At 38.2% G+C, this 15,756-nt stretch overlaps 1 protein-coding gene across 1 annotated transcript; it reads left to right on the plus strand.

Annotated features, from left to right (window-relative positions):
* The first annotated feature begins 12,098 nt into the window (after positions 1–12,098).
* Positions 12,099–14,385, plus strand: LOC104085352 (uncharacterized). Its single transcript, XM_070194096.1, has 2 exons — positions 12,099–12,269; positions 13,252–14,385. The coding sequence occupies exon 2, from the start codon at positions 13,279–13,281 to the stop codon at positions 14,383–14,385; it is 1,107 nt and encodes a 368-aa protein (XP_070050197.1). The 5' UTR covers positions 12,099–12,269; positions 13,252–13,278.
* Positions 14,386–15,756: the final 1,371 nt, after the last annotated feature.

Raw genomic sequence — 15,756 nt, forward strand, 5'->3', positions numbered from 1 at the left:
ACAATTGAATTTATACCTGATTTCTTGATAAGTGAATTAATTTGATCTTGAAATAATAAAATAATCAAAAAATTATGCAATACTTAGCCTTAGGATATAGACGAAATAGCAGAAGCAACAATTCCGAGAACAGGGTTTCCGGGCACAATAACAACGAAATCAAAAAGTAAGAAGATAAGATTGTATTGAGCTTTATATAAAATATAGCGTAAGTTTGCCAGAAAATTCGTGTCCTTTACATGACAACTGAGCTCACTATTTATAGCTATGAATGAGGTCCTAGGATCATGCCCTTCTTTAATGTCAATTATGAGGGGCATTGATGAAGATATAACGGTGAACATAAATGCCAAATTTCCTGTAACGGGTAATTGCTCTTAATGCCATGGAATATTCTCTATTAAATGCTACTAGGTGAAGTGCATTTATCACATTTTTATGAGCGTTATTCTTTCCGGTGACAAACGAAATATTGCCTTTAGTCTTTGGCCATCCTTCCGTCTTGTGTTCCATGTGTCTCTTTTTTGGACGGCCACGTGTCATACATATTTTACCCTATACAGATAGTCCCCCTGCTTTCCGGTGATATAACTTTGTGTTACTAGGAAGTTGGTAGAAATACTCTTTTGGCGGGAATTACTATAATTCCCTCTGAATGCTTCTGACAGTTGATAAGACGCATGTCTCTCCGCATTTAATTCCCCAAACACGCGTCATCACATGATTCAACACAACTTTTGCGGATTATCAAGGTAATCATGGCCGTGAATTTAGCCGCCAAAACTTTTACTTATACGTATCAACTTCCTCCTTTATACATCATAATTTTTCGAGCTTCCTTTATCTAACTTGCATCTTGATCTTCATCTTTTCTCTAATTCTCTTCAAACAAAAACCTTCTCCTTCTTCCATACAATGGCTTATTCCTTAAAGCGTACCGATTTTTCAAAAGGCAAGAATAAGGACGAGGATCTGCTCCTCCAACAATGGGCTCCATCATCCCTAGAAGTTTTATTACCACAAAAGACTTCGAATAGAAATTCCCCACTGCTAACTCTCGTACATGGGCCGTCATTAGGTATCCTTCTTCCATATGTCTTTCTAGCATTCCTGCTGTGAAGGAAGACTACCGATGCCATGACTTGGAAATTATTGCTCCTGATCTATCGGAGCGAGTCACCCTACCCAAGGAGGGTTTTACATATTTTTACATGTATCCCTTTACTTTGGGTGCGTTCTCTTTGAGCGGAGAGCTTGACTCCATGATTTCAGAATTTTGTCTCCTCTATCAAGTGTGTTTGGAACAAGTAAGTCCTTATGTGCGGTGGACAGTTGCTTGCCTTCAGCGTTTGTACCAGGAAACTGGAGAGGAGATAACCTTAGCTCATATGATGAATCTCTATTCTCTCAAAATCTTCCGCGGGGGAATGATAAACCTATACAAGCGTGGCCACCATGCTCCATTGTCTAGCATGCATGATGACAACGACCGTGGGTGGATAAAACAGTTTGTTGCAGCTGCTACCAATGAGATCATTCCGATAATGGCTCCATCCTTTCCGAACGCTTGGAATCACACTCGTAAGCTTTTTGTTTAGTATTTTCTTTTGCGAAATATTTGTCTATAGCCATATTGATCCTCCATCCTTCGTTTGTTTCAGCAGCTTGATGGATCCCACTGGTGATTGAAGTTTTGGACCGGTAGGTACAAAAGATCTTGGACATTACGATGTTCGAGACTCACTTGTGGAAAGAACTGGCCCCTAAATATGGGTGGAAGGCCAAGAATCATTGTAACTCAAACTCACTTTGTTTTAATTTTTCATGTGAAGAACTTGATTGATCCCTTCTAACATGTCTATGAAATTAGGTCTACCCACGGGCTCTGTTGCTCTTCCCGAGTAGGATGTCTTGGCTGATCCTGCTGATGCAGCGAGGCTGCTTCAGGAGGCGCTTACTCGAACACGTGGCTCCGGGCCTACTTTGAGAGCAAATGTTTCTTTACAGAGTCCCCGCCCGAAAGACAGACAATTAAAGAGAAGACGCTCCGCTGCAGCCAGGGAAAAGAATAAGAGGGCGAGGACCGATGCCCCCGAGTCATCTCCAGTAGCGATGGTGACTGACCCTCCTTCTAGGACGGTCATAGACATCATGACGATCGATGATGATGAAGAAGCTAGTGATGAGGGAGCTTCTCTACATAGAAGACGGCGATCCTCGTCATCTCAACAAGATGCTCGACCTGTTGAGAGAGTTACACCAACCTAGGACGATGCCTCGGCACTTTGGGGAGAGTTTGATTTGGTAGATAATGTCAAGTCCCATTTTCGGGCCCTAATGGTTATTCCCGATACTGCGGGGCTGAGTACCGGGTCCCTCCCATCTTTGGTTGGCGAGCATCCAACAACGAGCATTGCATTTGATGCAGCTGCTTCTCATTCTTCAACTCCATCAGCTTCATCTCCATCTTTGCCAACACCAGCAACTGCTACATCACTTCCATCTTCATCCACTCTTCCACCAACAATTGCTACATCATCTCCACCTGCCGCACCTAACCATGAAGAAAGTGTTCCTCTTCCACAGTCCCCAGTTCATGGGAATTTGGGACAAAATTATGCTGCCCCTTTTGAAGATCTACAAAGGAGGAGGAATGTTACTCTTTCAGTCTCTATCGGATGCAACTTGCTATCTCGGCCGGTGGATCTTGCTAATTATCTGAAGCCTTTGGTTTCAGAGAAAGACTGGGAAAACATTCAGGCACTCTCGGGAGAGTATTTGTTGAACAACGCCATGCACAACGCCGCAACGATACGTTCCTTTCTCCCTTTATTAATTCTTCTATTTTGGGTGTGAACATATCCTGAATTTTAACCTTCTAACTTTATAGGCCAACTTTCTTGCTTTCGAGGGCCTTCAGAGGTTGATTCGTGAAAAGGAAGAGATTACCTCCGCACGGGATCAACTTTTGGCAGAGTGGGAGTAATATGTCTTTCACCTTTCGGAATTGGAAGGTAAAGATGTTAAGGCTGCTTTATTGGAAGCTCGTTTGCGACAAAGTGAGCAAGAAGTAGTAACCCTTAGCCACGAAATTGGCTAGCTGAGGGTTAGATTTTATGAAGCCAGGGCTAAATGGGTTGAAGTCTATAATGCCATTCTTGTTGCAACTGAATGCGAGGCTGCCTCCGCTGAAAGAGTGATCAACTTAGAGGCAGCCTTGAACTCCAAAATTGAAGAGTTTGCTTCTACAGGGGCGAAACACGCCCAACTGGACGAGAAGTATAGGAAAACTATCGAGCATAATAGGCTTTTTAGTTCAACTGTCCGTGACCTTGATGTTAGCCTCAAATCTGCTAGGTCCGTCCGGGAACACCTTTATGCAGAGATAACCCTCAAGTTTACTTTTTGCGTCCTTTCGTATACGGCTTCGGGTGTATATTTCTCCGAAGGCATTTTTGATTCCGGACATAAATTCTTCTGAAACCAACCCTTTAACATGAGAGGTTTTTTAATAGAAGTTCCTCTTATGTTTACAGTGCTCTTGAAGAGGACGTCTCCTGTTCATTACGACACTAGCATTTGAAGTACTTGTTTAATTTTCAAATGACAAAGTTAATTCATCGTACATATAAGAAATAAGATAAAAATAAAAGGATTTTATTTATTCCTTCTAATTTCAAAAAATACATAAGCATTTGCTATGCTGAAAAGAAATTGCCATTACTTGTGGCTAACTTGTACAACTTATTTCTACTGGGCTAGTCGCGTATTCCCCGGTCCCGATGATGTAATTATATTTCCGATTTTTCATTTCCCGGTCGACGTGGCAGTCACTGTAGCTTCATCCTCATATCATTCCTCCCAGTGTTCGAATGCGAAGAGTGCGAATTGGAACACTAGAAGTCTTGTATCTTCGAAGATTCCACTAATGCATTGTTAGATAATCCTCTAGTGGTTTGTGCTCGTGAATGATCAGGTAACCTTTGCTCAATAGCAAAATTAACTTCCCGATGAGAATTTTCTATAGAGCAAAAGATTATCTAACCATCCCCGAGTGAATCTTTTGCTTGTGTGCCTTGCTATTAAAGGTCTTATTGTTGTTGTCTTCGCAATATGTATTCTATTGCTGCCACGTTAAAAACCTTGCCAGAAAAACCCAATTGGGACAAAAGCTGAACGAAGGGAAAAAGAGTGCAGCACATACTCTCTGATTGAATAATGTTCATCATCAATAATATCTTTTGAGGTGTGCCACGTTCCAATTGCTGGGCAACTTTTCTCCATTTTGGTTTTCCAACTCGTATGAACCTTTTCCGGTGATAGCTGAAACCTGGTAAGGACCTTCCTACGTTGGACCTAGCTTCCCTGCATTGAGCTCCCTGGTGTTTTGAGTTACTTTCCTTAGGACCAAGTTTTCTACTTTGAAATAACGGAGGTTGGCTCTTCGATTATAATACTGCTCCATGGTTTGGTTTTGAGCTACCATTCTTACATGTGCCAAGTCCCTGCGTTCGTCGAGCAGTTCCAATTTGACTAACATTGCTTCGTTGTTCGATTCTTCATTTGCCTGGAAATATCTCAAGGTGGGTTCCCCTACTTCCACCGGGATTAAAGCTTCTGCACCGTACACGAGGGAAAAAGGCATTTCCCATGTGCTCGACTTAGCCGTAGTTCGGTATGCCCATAGAACTCCGGGTAATTCCTCAGGCCAGTTACCCTTATCCTCTTCCAACCTTTCTTGAGGTTTTGAATAATCACTTTGTTCGTCGACTCCGCTTGACCGTTTGAGCTCGGATGATAGGGTGAAGATGTGATCATCTTTATTTTTAAATCTTGGAGGAACTTTGTAATTTTTGCGTTGATAAACTCTGGCCCATTGTCGCATGCTATCTCTTTTGGTATTTCGAACCTGCAAAATTATATTTTCCCACAAGAAATCTACCAATTCGCATTCTCCGATCTTCTGATAAGGACCTGCTTCCACCCAGTTAGAAAAGGAGTTAGTCAAATTTAAAAGAAATCTTACCTTTCCGGGATTTGGCGGAAGTGGTATGACGATGTCCATCCCCCATTTTATGCCACGGAGACAGAACCGAATGTAAGGGTTATACCGGTTGATGCACCAGTGGTGACTAGCGTTAACACTTATCACATTTTCTTACGAAGTCTTTGGCGTCTTGCTCCATGCGAGGCCATTAATATCTTGCCCTTACCAACTTTAACACTAAGGAATCTGCGCATGCGTGTTTGCCGCATATCCCTTCGTGAACCTCTCTCATGACATAGTTAGCTTTGAATGCCCCTAAGCATCGGGCCAGCGGGCCTTGAAAAGATTTTCTATACAATTGGCCACCCTTGAAGCTATATAGCACCCGGGATATTTTGGGGTTTTCTGTTAGATTCCCATGTTCGAGATAATCGATAATTTCATTCCTCCAGTCCCAGACCAGATTAGTTGAATTTACCTCGTAGTAACCATATGTATTCAGGACTGAGTTCATCAGTTATACTACCGTCCTGGACTCTGATCCCTTTATTTATGTTGATGATTATAGGTTTGCCAATGCATCTACTTCTATGTTTTCTTCCCTTGGGATATGAGTAATTGGCATCTCGTAGACCTGATTTACCAATAGCTGTGAGTCGCATTTGATTTCGATGACTCAGAGTCAAGTCCTCAGGCCAATTCGAGCCATACAATCAAAGCTTCATACTCTGCTTCACTGTTAGTTAAATGGACCGTCCTGATGGCTTGCCTTAGGGTTTCCCCCGAAGGCGTAATTAAGACTATACCGAGCCCAGACCCTTTTGCGTTGGAACCTCCATCTGTAAATAAGGTCCAAACCTCTGATGTTGATTCCGGCACCATTACTACTTCCTTGGTTGCCAAAGGCAATAATCCCGGATTGAAATCGGCCACAAAGTCAGCCAAGACTTGCAACTTAATTGCAGTTCTTGGTTTATAATCTATGTCGAATTCACTCATTTCAATGGCCCATTTAGCCAATCTACCCGAGAGCTCGGGTTTGTGGAGGATGTTCCGCAAAGGGAAAGTAGACACCACGACTATCAGGTGGCATTGGAAGTAGGGCCTCAGCTTCCGAGCGACGACTACGAGAGCTAAGGCCAGTTTTTCCAAATGTGGGTAACGAGTTTCTGTTCCCGTCAAAATTTTACTAACATAATAAATGGGAGATTGCGTACCTTCATCATCTCGAACTAAAATCGTACTTACCGCAACTTCAGATCGCGAGATAAACCAGCAACGTTTCACCTTCTTTTGGTTTTGAATGCAATAGAGGGCTTGACAAGTACTTCTTTAAATCCCTTAAAGGCTGCTGGCACTCCGGGGTCCATTTGAAATAATTTTTATTTTTGAGTAGTGCGAAGAAACGATAACACTTTTTTGATGACCAGGAAATGAACATGCTCAATGCTGCCAATCTCCCCGTAAGCCTTTGGACTTCCTTCACGTTTGATAGTTGGTCCGGGATATCTTCTATATAAACTTCCATAGTTTTTACAATTTGATTTTCGAACATCTTGTTCACGAGCCATTGATAAGTGGCTTCGGTGTTTTTCAACCCGAAGGGCATCACATTGTAACAATATATACCAAAATTTGTTATAAACAAAGTCTTTTCCTGATCCTCCTGGTTTATCTTAATTTGGTTGTACCCGGAATAAGCATCAAGGAAACTCATTAACTCATGCCCGACCGTGGCATCAATCATTCGATCAATGTTTGGCAGTGGGAACGAGTCTTTCGGGCACGCCTTGTTAAGATCTTTATAATCTACACACATGCAAAACTTATTGTTTTTCTTAGGAACTACTTTACATTAGCTAGCCAGTCTGGATATCTTACCTCTCAGATCAAATCGATATTAAGTAAGCGGGTTACCTCTTCTTTGACGAATTTATTCCTGGCTTCGGCAATCAGGCGCTTCTTTTGTCTTACCAGAGGTATATTGGGGTCCAAGCTTAACTTGTGTACGACTATCTCTGTCGGGATACCTGTCATATCTTCATGTGACCATGCAAAACAATCGGCGTTAGATTTAAGGAATTTAATGAAGTCAGACCTGAGTTCTAGGTGCAGTCCTATCCCAAAGTGGAATTTCCTTTCTAGGAATTCTTCTAACAATGCCACTTGCTCCAACTCTTCCGTTGTGGACTTCGTTGCATCAGTCTCTTCTGAATCTTGGAAATATATCTGCACCGGATAATATTCCTACGCCTGGCTAACTTCATCTAGTTCAGGAGTAGGTGCTGGTCCCTGTAATTGCTATGCCACATGTTCCTTTCCTTTGATACTAGAGACCGAAATTGCATTCATCTCCCTTGCCGCCGGTTGGTCATCCCTTATCTGCTTAATTTCTTCGGGCATTGGAAACTTCAGCAATTGATGATATGTTGATGGTACAACTTTTATCTCGTGCAACCATTGCCTTCACATAATGATGTTGTATCACACCATCTACTACTTCGAAAAGAGTTGTTTTCATTACTCCTTCAGCGTTCATGAGTAATACAATTTCTCCCAAGTTGTCACACGTGCGAGGTTGAATCCGGCGAGGAGCTTTGTGGACGGAATAATGCTTCCGGTGAGTTTAGCTTGCTCCAATACTCTCCATTGTATGCTATTAGCTGAACTCTTTGGATCCACTAGAACATGTTTAATCTTAAAATCTAGCATATTTAAAGAAATTACCAGTGCGCCATTGTGTGGTAGCAGCAATCCGTCTGCGTCCTCCTCCGTAAAAGTGATATCGCCTTCGCGAAGCCTTTTGCTATGCGTTATTGATACTTTCGTCTTCTTTGTTGCTGAAAAGGTGACCTTGTTAATCTCATTCCCTCCGAAGATCGTGTTGATTGTTTGATGCGGGGGATCTTCTCCTGCTTTTGAGGGTTCCTCATTGTCTCGGTTATGAACATAATTGCTCTTAGCTCAGTCACACAAGAATTCTCTAAGGTGACTATTCTTCTATAATGTTGCCACCTCTTCCCGGAGGTGTTGATAGTCCCATGTCCGGTGGCCATTCATTCCATGGTATTTACACCACAAGTTGGGATCCCTCTGGCGGGAATCAGATCTCATCGATTTTGGGAATCGTGCTTCTTTGATGTTTCTCATGGCCGATACCAACTCCATTATACTGACGTTGAAGTTGTATTTCGACAGCTTGGGGTAACAAGGATCGTGCGATCCTGACACTTCTTTATCCTGCAGTGATCGATTATTCTGATCGCGATCAGTCCTCCTGTTAACAGCGAACCAGTCCGTTGTTTGGAAACCTCTGATGCGGCCTGCGGTCCGTTCGTAGGGCAAACATCGACCCCTCAAAGTCCGTCTATCCGCATTATAATCATCCTTTGATTTTTCTCTATTATTTTCTCGTCCTTTGGTCGACGATGGAAAACCAACCTGACCATCTTCGATCCTTATTTTTGATTTGTACCGGTTGTTGACATCCGCCCAGGTCGTTGCTTGAAACTCGAGTAGGCTTTTCTTCAATTTCTGGGAAGTGTTTGAACTCCTCGGATTCAATCCCTTGGTGAATGCTTCAGCCACCTATTCATCAGGGACAGCCGGGAGAAATATTCTCTCCTTCTGGAATCGGATAACGAACTCTCGTAGCGATTTAGACTCTCCTTGCGCAATCCTAAATATGTCGGCCTTTTGAGCATGTACTTTTCTAGCTCCAGAATGATCCTTGATGAAAGAATCCGTGAGCATTTCAAATGAGTCTATGGAATTCTCGGGTAACAACGAATACCACGTCAAGGCCCCCCCCGTGAGGGTTTCTCCAAAAATTTTCAGCAACATAGATTCAATTAAAAAAGTTTCTGTTGGTCCTAGGAATGGAATTTCTTTTTGGCTACTCCTCACCTTATATCATGTAAAGATTGCTGCCTCGGATATGGATTCAAATTTGTGGGTTTGGCTCTGTTGTTGAAAGCTTCTTTGTCAAGTTGTAGTAAAGTTTGTTATACAACCAATCAAGTTCTTTACTGTGTCTGAGAAAGTCGCAATCTTTGATCCATTTCAACATCTTTTTCACTTGTGTTTGGGGCAGTGATCGACATTTCCAGTTAATGTCATGTCATGCTAAGAACAAGAAGGTGGATGTGCCTTTAATCTCTGTATTAGTTACTCTACTTTTACCTCAAGTTATTGATTTTTGTTGCAGTTAACTTTTGGCAAATTCAATGAGAATCAAAAAGAGATCCGGAAAGTGGATGCTATCCACCATCACAATGAACTGAAGGTGTTAGAGATGCATGGATGTGTTGGTAATTGGTATGAAATTGAGTTTCAGTTGTTAATACTGAGTATTGCAAAGGGATTGGAGCGATTAATTATCAGTAATTCAACAAGCATATACGCTGGAGATGAAAAATGGGTCGATCTTCCTAGGGAAGAGGAAGATTGTAATCAAGAGATGGTCCAGAAGCAACTCCAGGGTCACGTTCCTCAAGGTGTTGAGTTAATGTTTCTCTAATCTAATCAGCCATGGTTTTCAAGTTATTGGTTTTAGTTTTACAAATATATATGAGTTAATGGAGGAATAGTACGTCATGGGTAATTTAGAGTTCATTACTTGGATATGAGAATTCCTCAATAGTTAATTCTCCTTCTCTTCCGCTTTAATTGATATTTTTTTGCCCTTTTTTTATGATCCACTATTTCAAATATCAAGGAGTTAACATCTTTTTTCCAAAGTTGTCCTTGGAGTAAAGAGTCTAGAAGTATTTGTTATATTTTCAATGAACAAATTAAGGTTAATATGGTTAATTTTATTATTAATTAATACTAAAAGATGAGTTCCTTAATATGTGTACCGAAAACAGCCAAAAAATCAATTAGAGTAAACCGAAGGGAGTGAAGAAATATTGTATTTTGTGCAGAAAAACAGACTAATCAATGGCTAGTTTGATTGTGAGGCAATGTTAAATCATATTATCCTCACATACAAATGAAACACAAAACAGATGCTCCATATAGCAAATGGGATTAAGACTCCAAAGCAGTTTGTAATTACAAGCGTTTTGAGGGGGTTATGTTATGGCATGATATTATCTGTAATAGAGCTACGCCTAAATACACTTCAATTGCTATTGCAGCCTATCGCTGAACTACTATTGCTATTATTCATATACAAAAATGATAAAAATGTATATTTTTTATATATATTTTGTATAGATATGTATTTTGTATGTTATATACAAAAATTATATAAATTTTATATATATTTTAGATTACCGAATTTAATTAATTTTTTGTACGGGCTAAAAGTGAAAAAGCCCTGTTCATTTTAGTATTGTCAGTTGGCCTTTTCTTATTATGAGTTGCCATGTTCTATGCCACGACTGAAATATAATTTATTGTAATGAGATGATGGAAGTGACATAAGTCATATAAATGTTCAAGTAATTTTAACATCTAAAATGTTATATATTCATTAATACATACGAAAAAAATTGGTAAATTGTTTCACTTTTAAAAGTTCTTAACATTAATATGTTGGTAGTAATTAAACTCAATTTCTTGGGTTGGTTAGATGAGAATAAAGGTAATAGGTTAAATAGATTTTATTATTAAAATTTTAAAAGTTAAATATGTAGTTTTTATTTTCTAAGTCAAAAGGCAATTGTTGGGTCAATTTATTGTCCTGAAATAAACAAAAGTGACTTTGGTAGGATATTTTTATAAGTTGGTTAATCATTCAATGAATTAACATTTAACTCTACCATCGAGGCCCTTAACATTTGGATAATCTTCATACTCGACTTTCATAGTACTGCACATACAACGATATTATAATAAACGATAAACAAAATATGATAGCAAAAATAAATAATAAAGAAAAATCCTTTTTTTATACTCGATGTGGAGGATATTCAAATAAATTAACCAAAAGATTTATCTAAATATGCTAGTGCAAAAGGCATATAAAGGAGAAAAGGAAAAAAAAAACATATTATAATAAACAATAAACTAAATATAATTGCAAAGATAACTAATAAAGAAAAATTCTAATTAAAGTATAAAACAGTATACTTGACGATGGAATATGTTAAAATTCAAAGAAGATAGTGGATCGAAAAAGAAGAAAATAACCATATCTGCAAATCTACGTTAACTCTAAGCGCTTAAGTTTGTGTGAAAGATACAGTATTTGCCATATCAGCTTCAGGTGCTTAATTGACACATTTTTTTATTAAGATTAAGTATTCAGATAAAAAAATTTTGACAACTTTAGAAGGCTACATACGTATTTCAGGTTAGTAATTTTGTGTTGGGAGTTAGGGCAAACTAATCAGGATTCAATTTTCAAATCCACCTTACTTTGTGCTTAGCTTCGGCTCATTCTTCAATCTTTTATGTTAATAATTTTACTTATTATAGAATTCTTTTTTGGAAAATTCCCAGAGAAATTTTTAATTATATTATATTTCAGCTGATTTAATATAGTAATAACTTAACAATGGCATTCGATAGGGCTAATTCTTCAAATTCTGTTCCCTATTTTTAAGGGATCATTAATGACTCTTTACTTATCATAACCAGAGGGGTTTTGGAAATAGTGTATAATATGAAACTGAGGCAACACCTATGTAATATTCCCCTTGCTCTCTCCTCCCCCTAAATAGCAATAAATTTAGAAATAAATAAAAAGAATATTAACTCTTCTAGGCTTGAGTCACTATTTTATATGGTTTAAAAGTGTATTTCAAGTAAATAGTATTTTTTATATTCATAAATCTTCTGGTTTCACAATTTTTTGTCCAAATAAAGTCATTATATAAACAGCATTTCAACTTTCAAAACTTTTTAATTATTTTTCAACTTCAATTATTATTATTTTCAACTCAACTCGAATACTTCACAACGTCAATTATATTTAATGCCAATTTTTTTTCCCCGCATCATTTAATGCCTACTTTTAAGATGGTGTTATTTCATGTCAATTTTTGAATTGCGAACCTCCCACCGTATCCTCTCCGTAGAGTTGTAGACAGACTCTGCTAATAAAGATTGCCCAGTGAATGAATGTGATGACCTGATTTTCAGTTATTTCCCAAAACCCAAATTCAGATTGTTTATACATTGACCAGATATTTAACTCTTTCTTTTCCAGTTTGAGTACTCCACTCTTCACAATTTCTCACCTTTCACCTCATTTGAATCTCTCAGACTAAAGACGTTGCTTGCACGACCTCTGCTTATATTATTATTAAAAAAAGGAGTCAGCAGAGAAAAGGTGGGATTTTTCTATCTTTCTGTTCTTTGTTTAAAGTTTTTTTCTTTTCTTGAGACACTGTTAAGAAACGGAAAAGAGGACCCGATTCCATGGGTTCTGATATGGGTTTGCTAAGAATATTGGTTGCTTTTTGTATGTGTTTTATATAGGAAATATTTTTTCCTTAGGCTTGTAGCTATTTGTTTTTGTCACCTTCGTTCTACATTGTTTTGTGTAATTCTATTCCCAAGTCCCCTCCCTTATTACCTTCTGATTGATAGGAATTCACGAGAGAGAAAAATACACCAGGTATGTACTTAATCTTTTTATTTTTCAACTTCTAATTTAGTTATTTCATCAGTGAAGAAGCAAACTTTTTTTGTTTTCCTTGTTTTTAACGTTTTGGATTACTTGTTGCATGTAATCATGTACTGGTTCTGCTTTAAAATACAAATTATTTAGTCCAAAATAGTTTAGGAATAAGGAGTAAGTACTTGTTATTATAAACATAGAATGATTGCTTGCTTTATTTTCATTTTGTAAGGGTAAGTTTATTCACAGTATAGTACCGAGAAGGTGCAAAGATGTGCGTAAAATATTTGTCTTAAATAGATCTGTTAGCTGGCACAATACGAAAAATATTGTCATGTTTACCACTAGTAATAATAGCGAATTATTGACATATAAAAGGAATGTTCAGTTTACCTTCAACAAATCAGTGCATAGAATCCTCTAACTATTGATGACTCAGAATTATTCCAATTTTTTTGTAACATTCTGAGAATGCATACTAGAAACCTTGAATCTCAAAAGAGCATTTGGTGGTGTGATCTCGTCCTGTTTTTCGACTTTCTCTGCCTGTTTTACAAAAATAATGAAAAGATGCTTTTGGGAGTTTGAAACTCAAAGGATTACTATGAACGGAACTCACTTCATCTGCACTTTAATTATTGCTGCATTTTCATGTCCTTTTTACTACTAATCTATATTCTCATGCTTACAGGGTTTTGGAATTTTTTCGTTGTGCCTGATGATCGAGGATAAGACCAATTTACCAGTGAGCTCAGTACTTCCTGTTAGAAAAGGCTCAGCTGGAAGAAAACCAGATAATATCAGCAGAGGGAAATCAAGAGTTTCGACTAACGAGCACAGAGTTCTTCCCTGCTATCGCAACCCTTTTATGCATTCATCTAATAATGGAAGTATTTCGACTGGAACTGTAGAGAAAGGTCAAGATATTCTCCCTCATTATCTGAGGGCTTCAGCTGGTTCTTGCCACGACTTGTGTAAATATGGAAGGAAACATTCTTTTGAAGAAGAGTCAAAGTATCCTCTATCAAAAAGAACTAACAAACCACCTGCCGATGAGCCAATAAAACTTACATTAATGGTGAAACGACCATCTTTGCCTAGGACTCTAGAAAGCGTTGTTGCAAGAAGCAGGAGAAATAGTGATGTTAGTCTTAGAAAAGAAAAGATGGTACCAAAAGCATCTGCAATTAAGTCTTTGAAGTCCCAAGCTGGTTTATCGGCTCCTCTGAAGAACCCAAACAAGATACAGAAAGATGGAACCGATAAATTGAATGCTGAAAAGGTATCATCTAAGAAAACCATGCATTTGGAAACTGAGAAAAATCTTTTAGAGCCTGAACAGGATGGTAACATCATGTTGTCACTTCAACAGCCATCAATTTCATTTCCCGAATCATACTTTCCTTTGTTATCTAATGATGAAGAAAAAGAAGAGGAGATTGACTGCTCGGAAGATGTGTACACATCTTGTGAAGCGTTAAACAAAGCTGAAGTAGAAACTGTAGATCAGAAAAAGATCTTTAGCAAGGGCAATGCAGGTGTTTCCAAAAGTAATGATCCTTCAGTTGTGAAACTGAAGTTCAAGAGGGGGAAGGTAATTGATGGCAAAGAAAGTTGTAGCAATCCTAACTCAGGAAAAGTTGTTTTGAGACATCAAGATTTGCAGGAGAAGAAAGATGCTCAGGTTTTGCTCAATGATGTGATTGAAGAGACGGCAAGCAAGCTCGTCGAAAGCAAGAAGAGCAAGGTTAAAGCTTTGGTTGGTGCCTTTGAAACCTTAATTTCCCTACAAGAGAATAAGCTTACTGGACTGACAGTTTCTTGATTAACAAACAGAATTTCTATAAAGCCTGTAGTTACAGATACCTATAGAACTAATTTCAATGGTAATGTATGATAATGAGCTTTTCTGACAGGGCTGGGCACTGTTTCTCCAACTACTGTTTCTGACTAAGTTCTTATCCATTTCTTAACGGGTATTTCGATATTTTCTTCAAGACTGAATAAAATCCAATGTCTCAGGATGTTCTAGGAAAAGAAAATTGAAGCAAGAGTACCATATGTCTTCTAAATATGTGGTGTTTGAATGTAATATATATCTTCTGAGGTTGGATACTCAGTATAACAAAGTAACAAGTATTGACTATGTAAGTCATTTTATCAAGGATCTGTCCATTTTATTTGGAATAGAAGTGCATTGAAGATGACACAGCATGTCAAAAAAATACTTGAAAGCAAATTATTGGAACTCATGTGAGATCTCTTTTACTGTTTTCTGCTTGTTCTCTGCTTTCCGTGGCTGTTTACCTTTATTAGATTGTCTCACATTGGTTGAGAGGATAATTGTTGACTTCTTACATCATGAATTAGCTTTTGGGTTTGAGTCAGGACTTAGGTTCAAGGTATATTTTCTTAACCTCTTACTCTCTATAGGCCAGCTTGGTTTTAAGTTCTGCATCTTGTCATCTACTCGCAAAGGCATTTATATGTTGAACCCCTCTAAGGCTCCTGCGTCCATAAAACTAACACTAAAATCGTTGCAATGTCACTGTTATGGAAACATATAATTCCTCTTTACACATGACGTGTTTTTTACATAAACTATTCATCTCAACTTTATCTCTAATCGGTAAGTTTTTTCGTACACCAACACCCTCGCCCCCTCCAAGTGAAAAAGGTGAAAAAAGTTTTTTCGAACACCAACTTTATCTCTAATCGATAACGAGTTTGCGTTGCCAGACATCAGATTTCCTAGTTAGAAAATAAAGAAAATAATTGAACGGAAATGAAAGAAAAAGTCAGTAACTAATCTCCCGAAAAAAGGCCAAAATCAATCATAAGCAGCTGTTTATTCTAATCAATCAATCAACATTTCCTTATATTGTTTTAATCAACTGTAAAATACCTTCACGGCTATCATCACTGATAATTGATCAGGAGGAACTTGAGAATCAAAGGTTACATTGAGTAAATCCCACAATTTGATAAGTAATACTAGCTCGAAAATTCATCATGTAGAAGAGAGCAAAAGGTACAGCACTGGAAAAGGTTGAAAAAAAATACTACAACTACACCTCAATCTTAAACAAGTTAAGGTCAGTTATACGAATCTATCACTTTTACATTGAAATACAAAACATTGAAAAAATGAAGTCTCTAAAATAATCACATCCCCCGTGTATGCTAAAAACATGGA

The sequence above is a fragment of the Nicotiana tomentosiformis genome, chromosome 2 (assembly GCF_000390325.3).
Source record: "Nicotiana tomentosiformis chromosome 2, ASM39032v3, whole genome shotgun sequence".
NCBI lineage: Eukaryota > Viridiplantae > Streptophyta > Magnoliopsida > Solanales > Solanaceae > Nicotiana > Nicotiana tomentosiformis.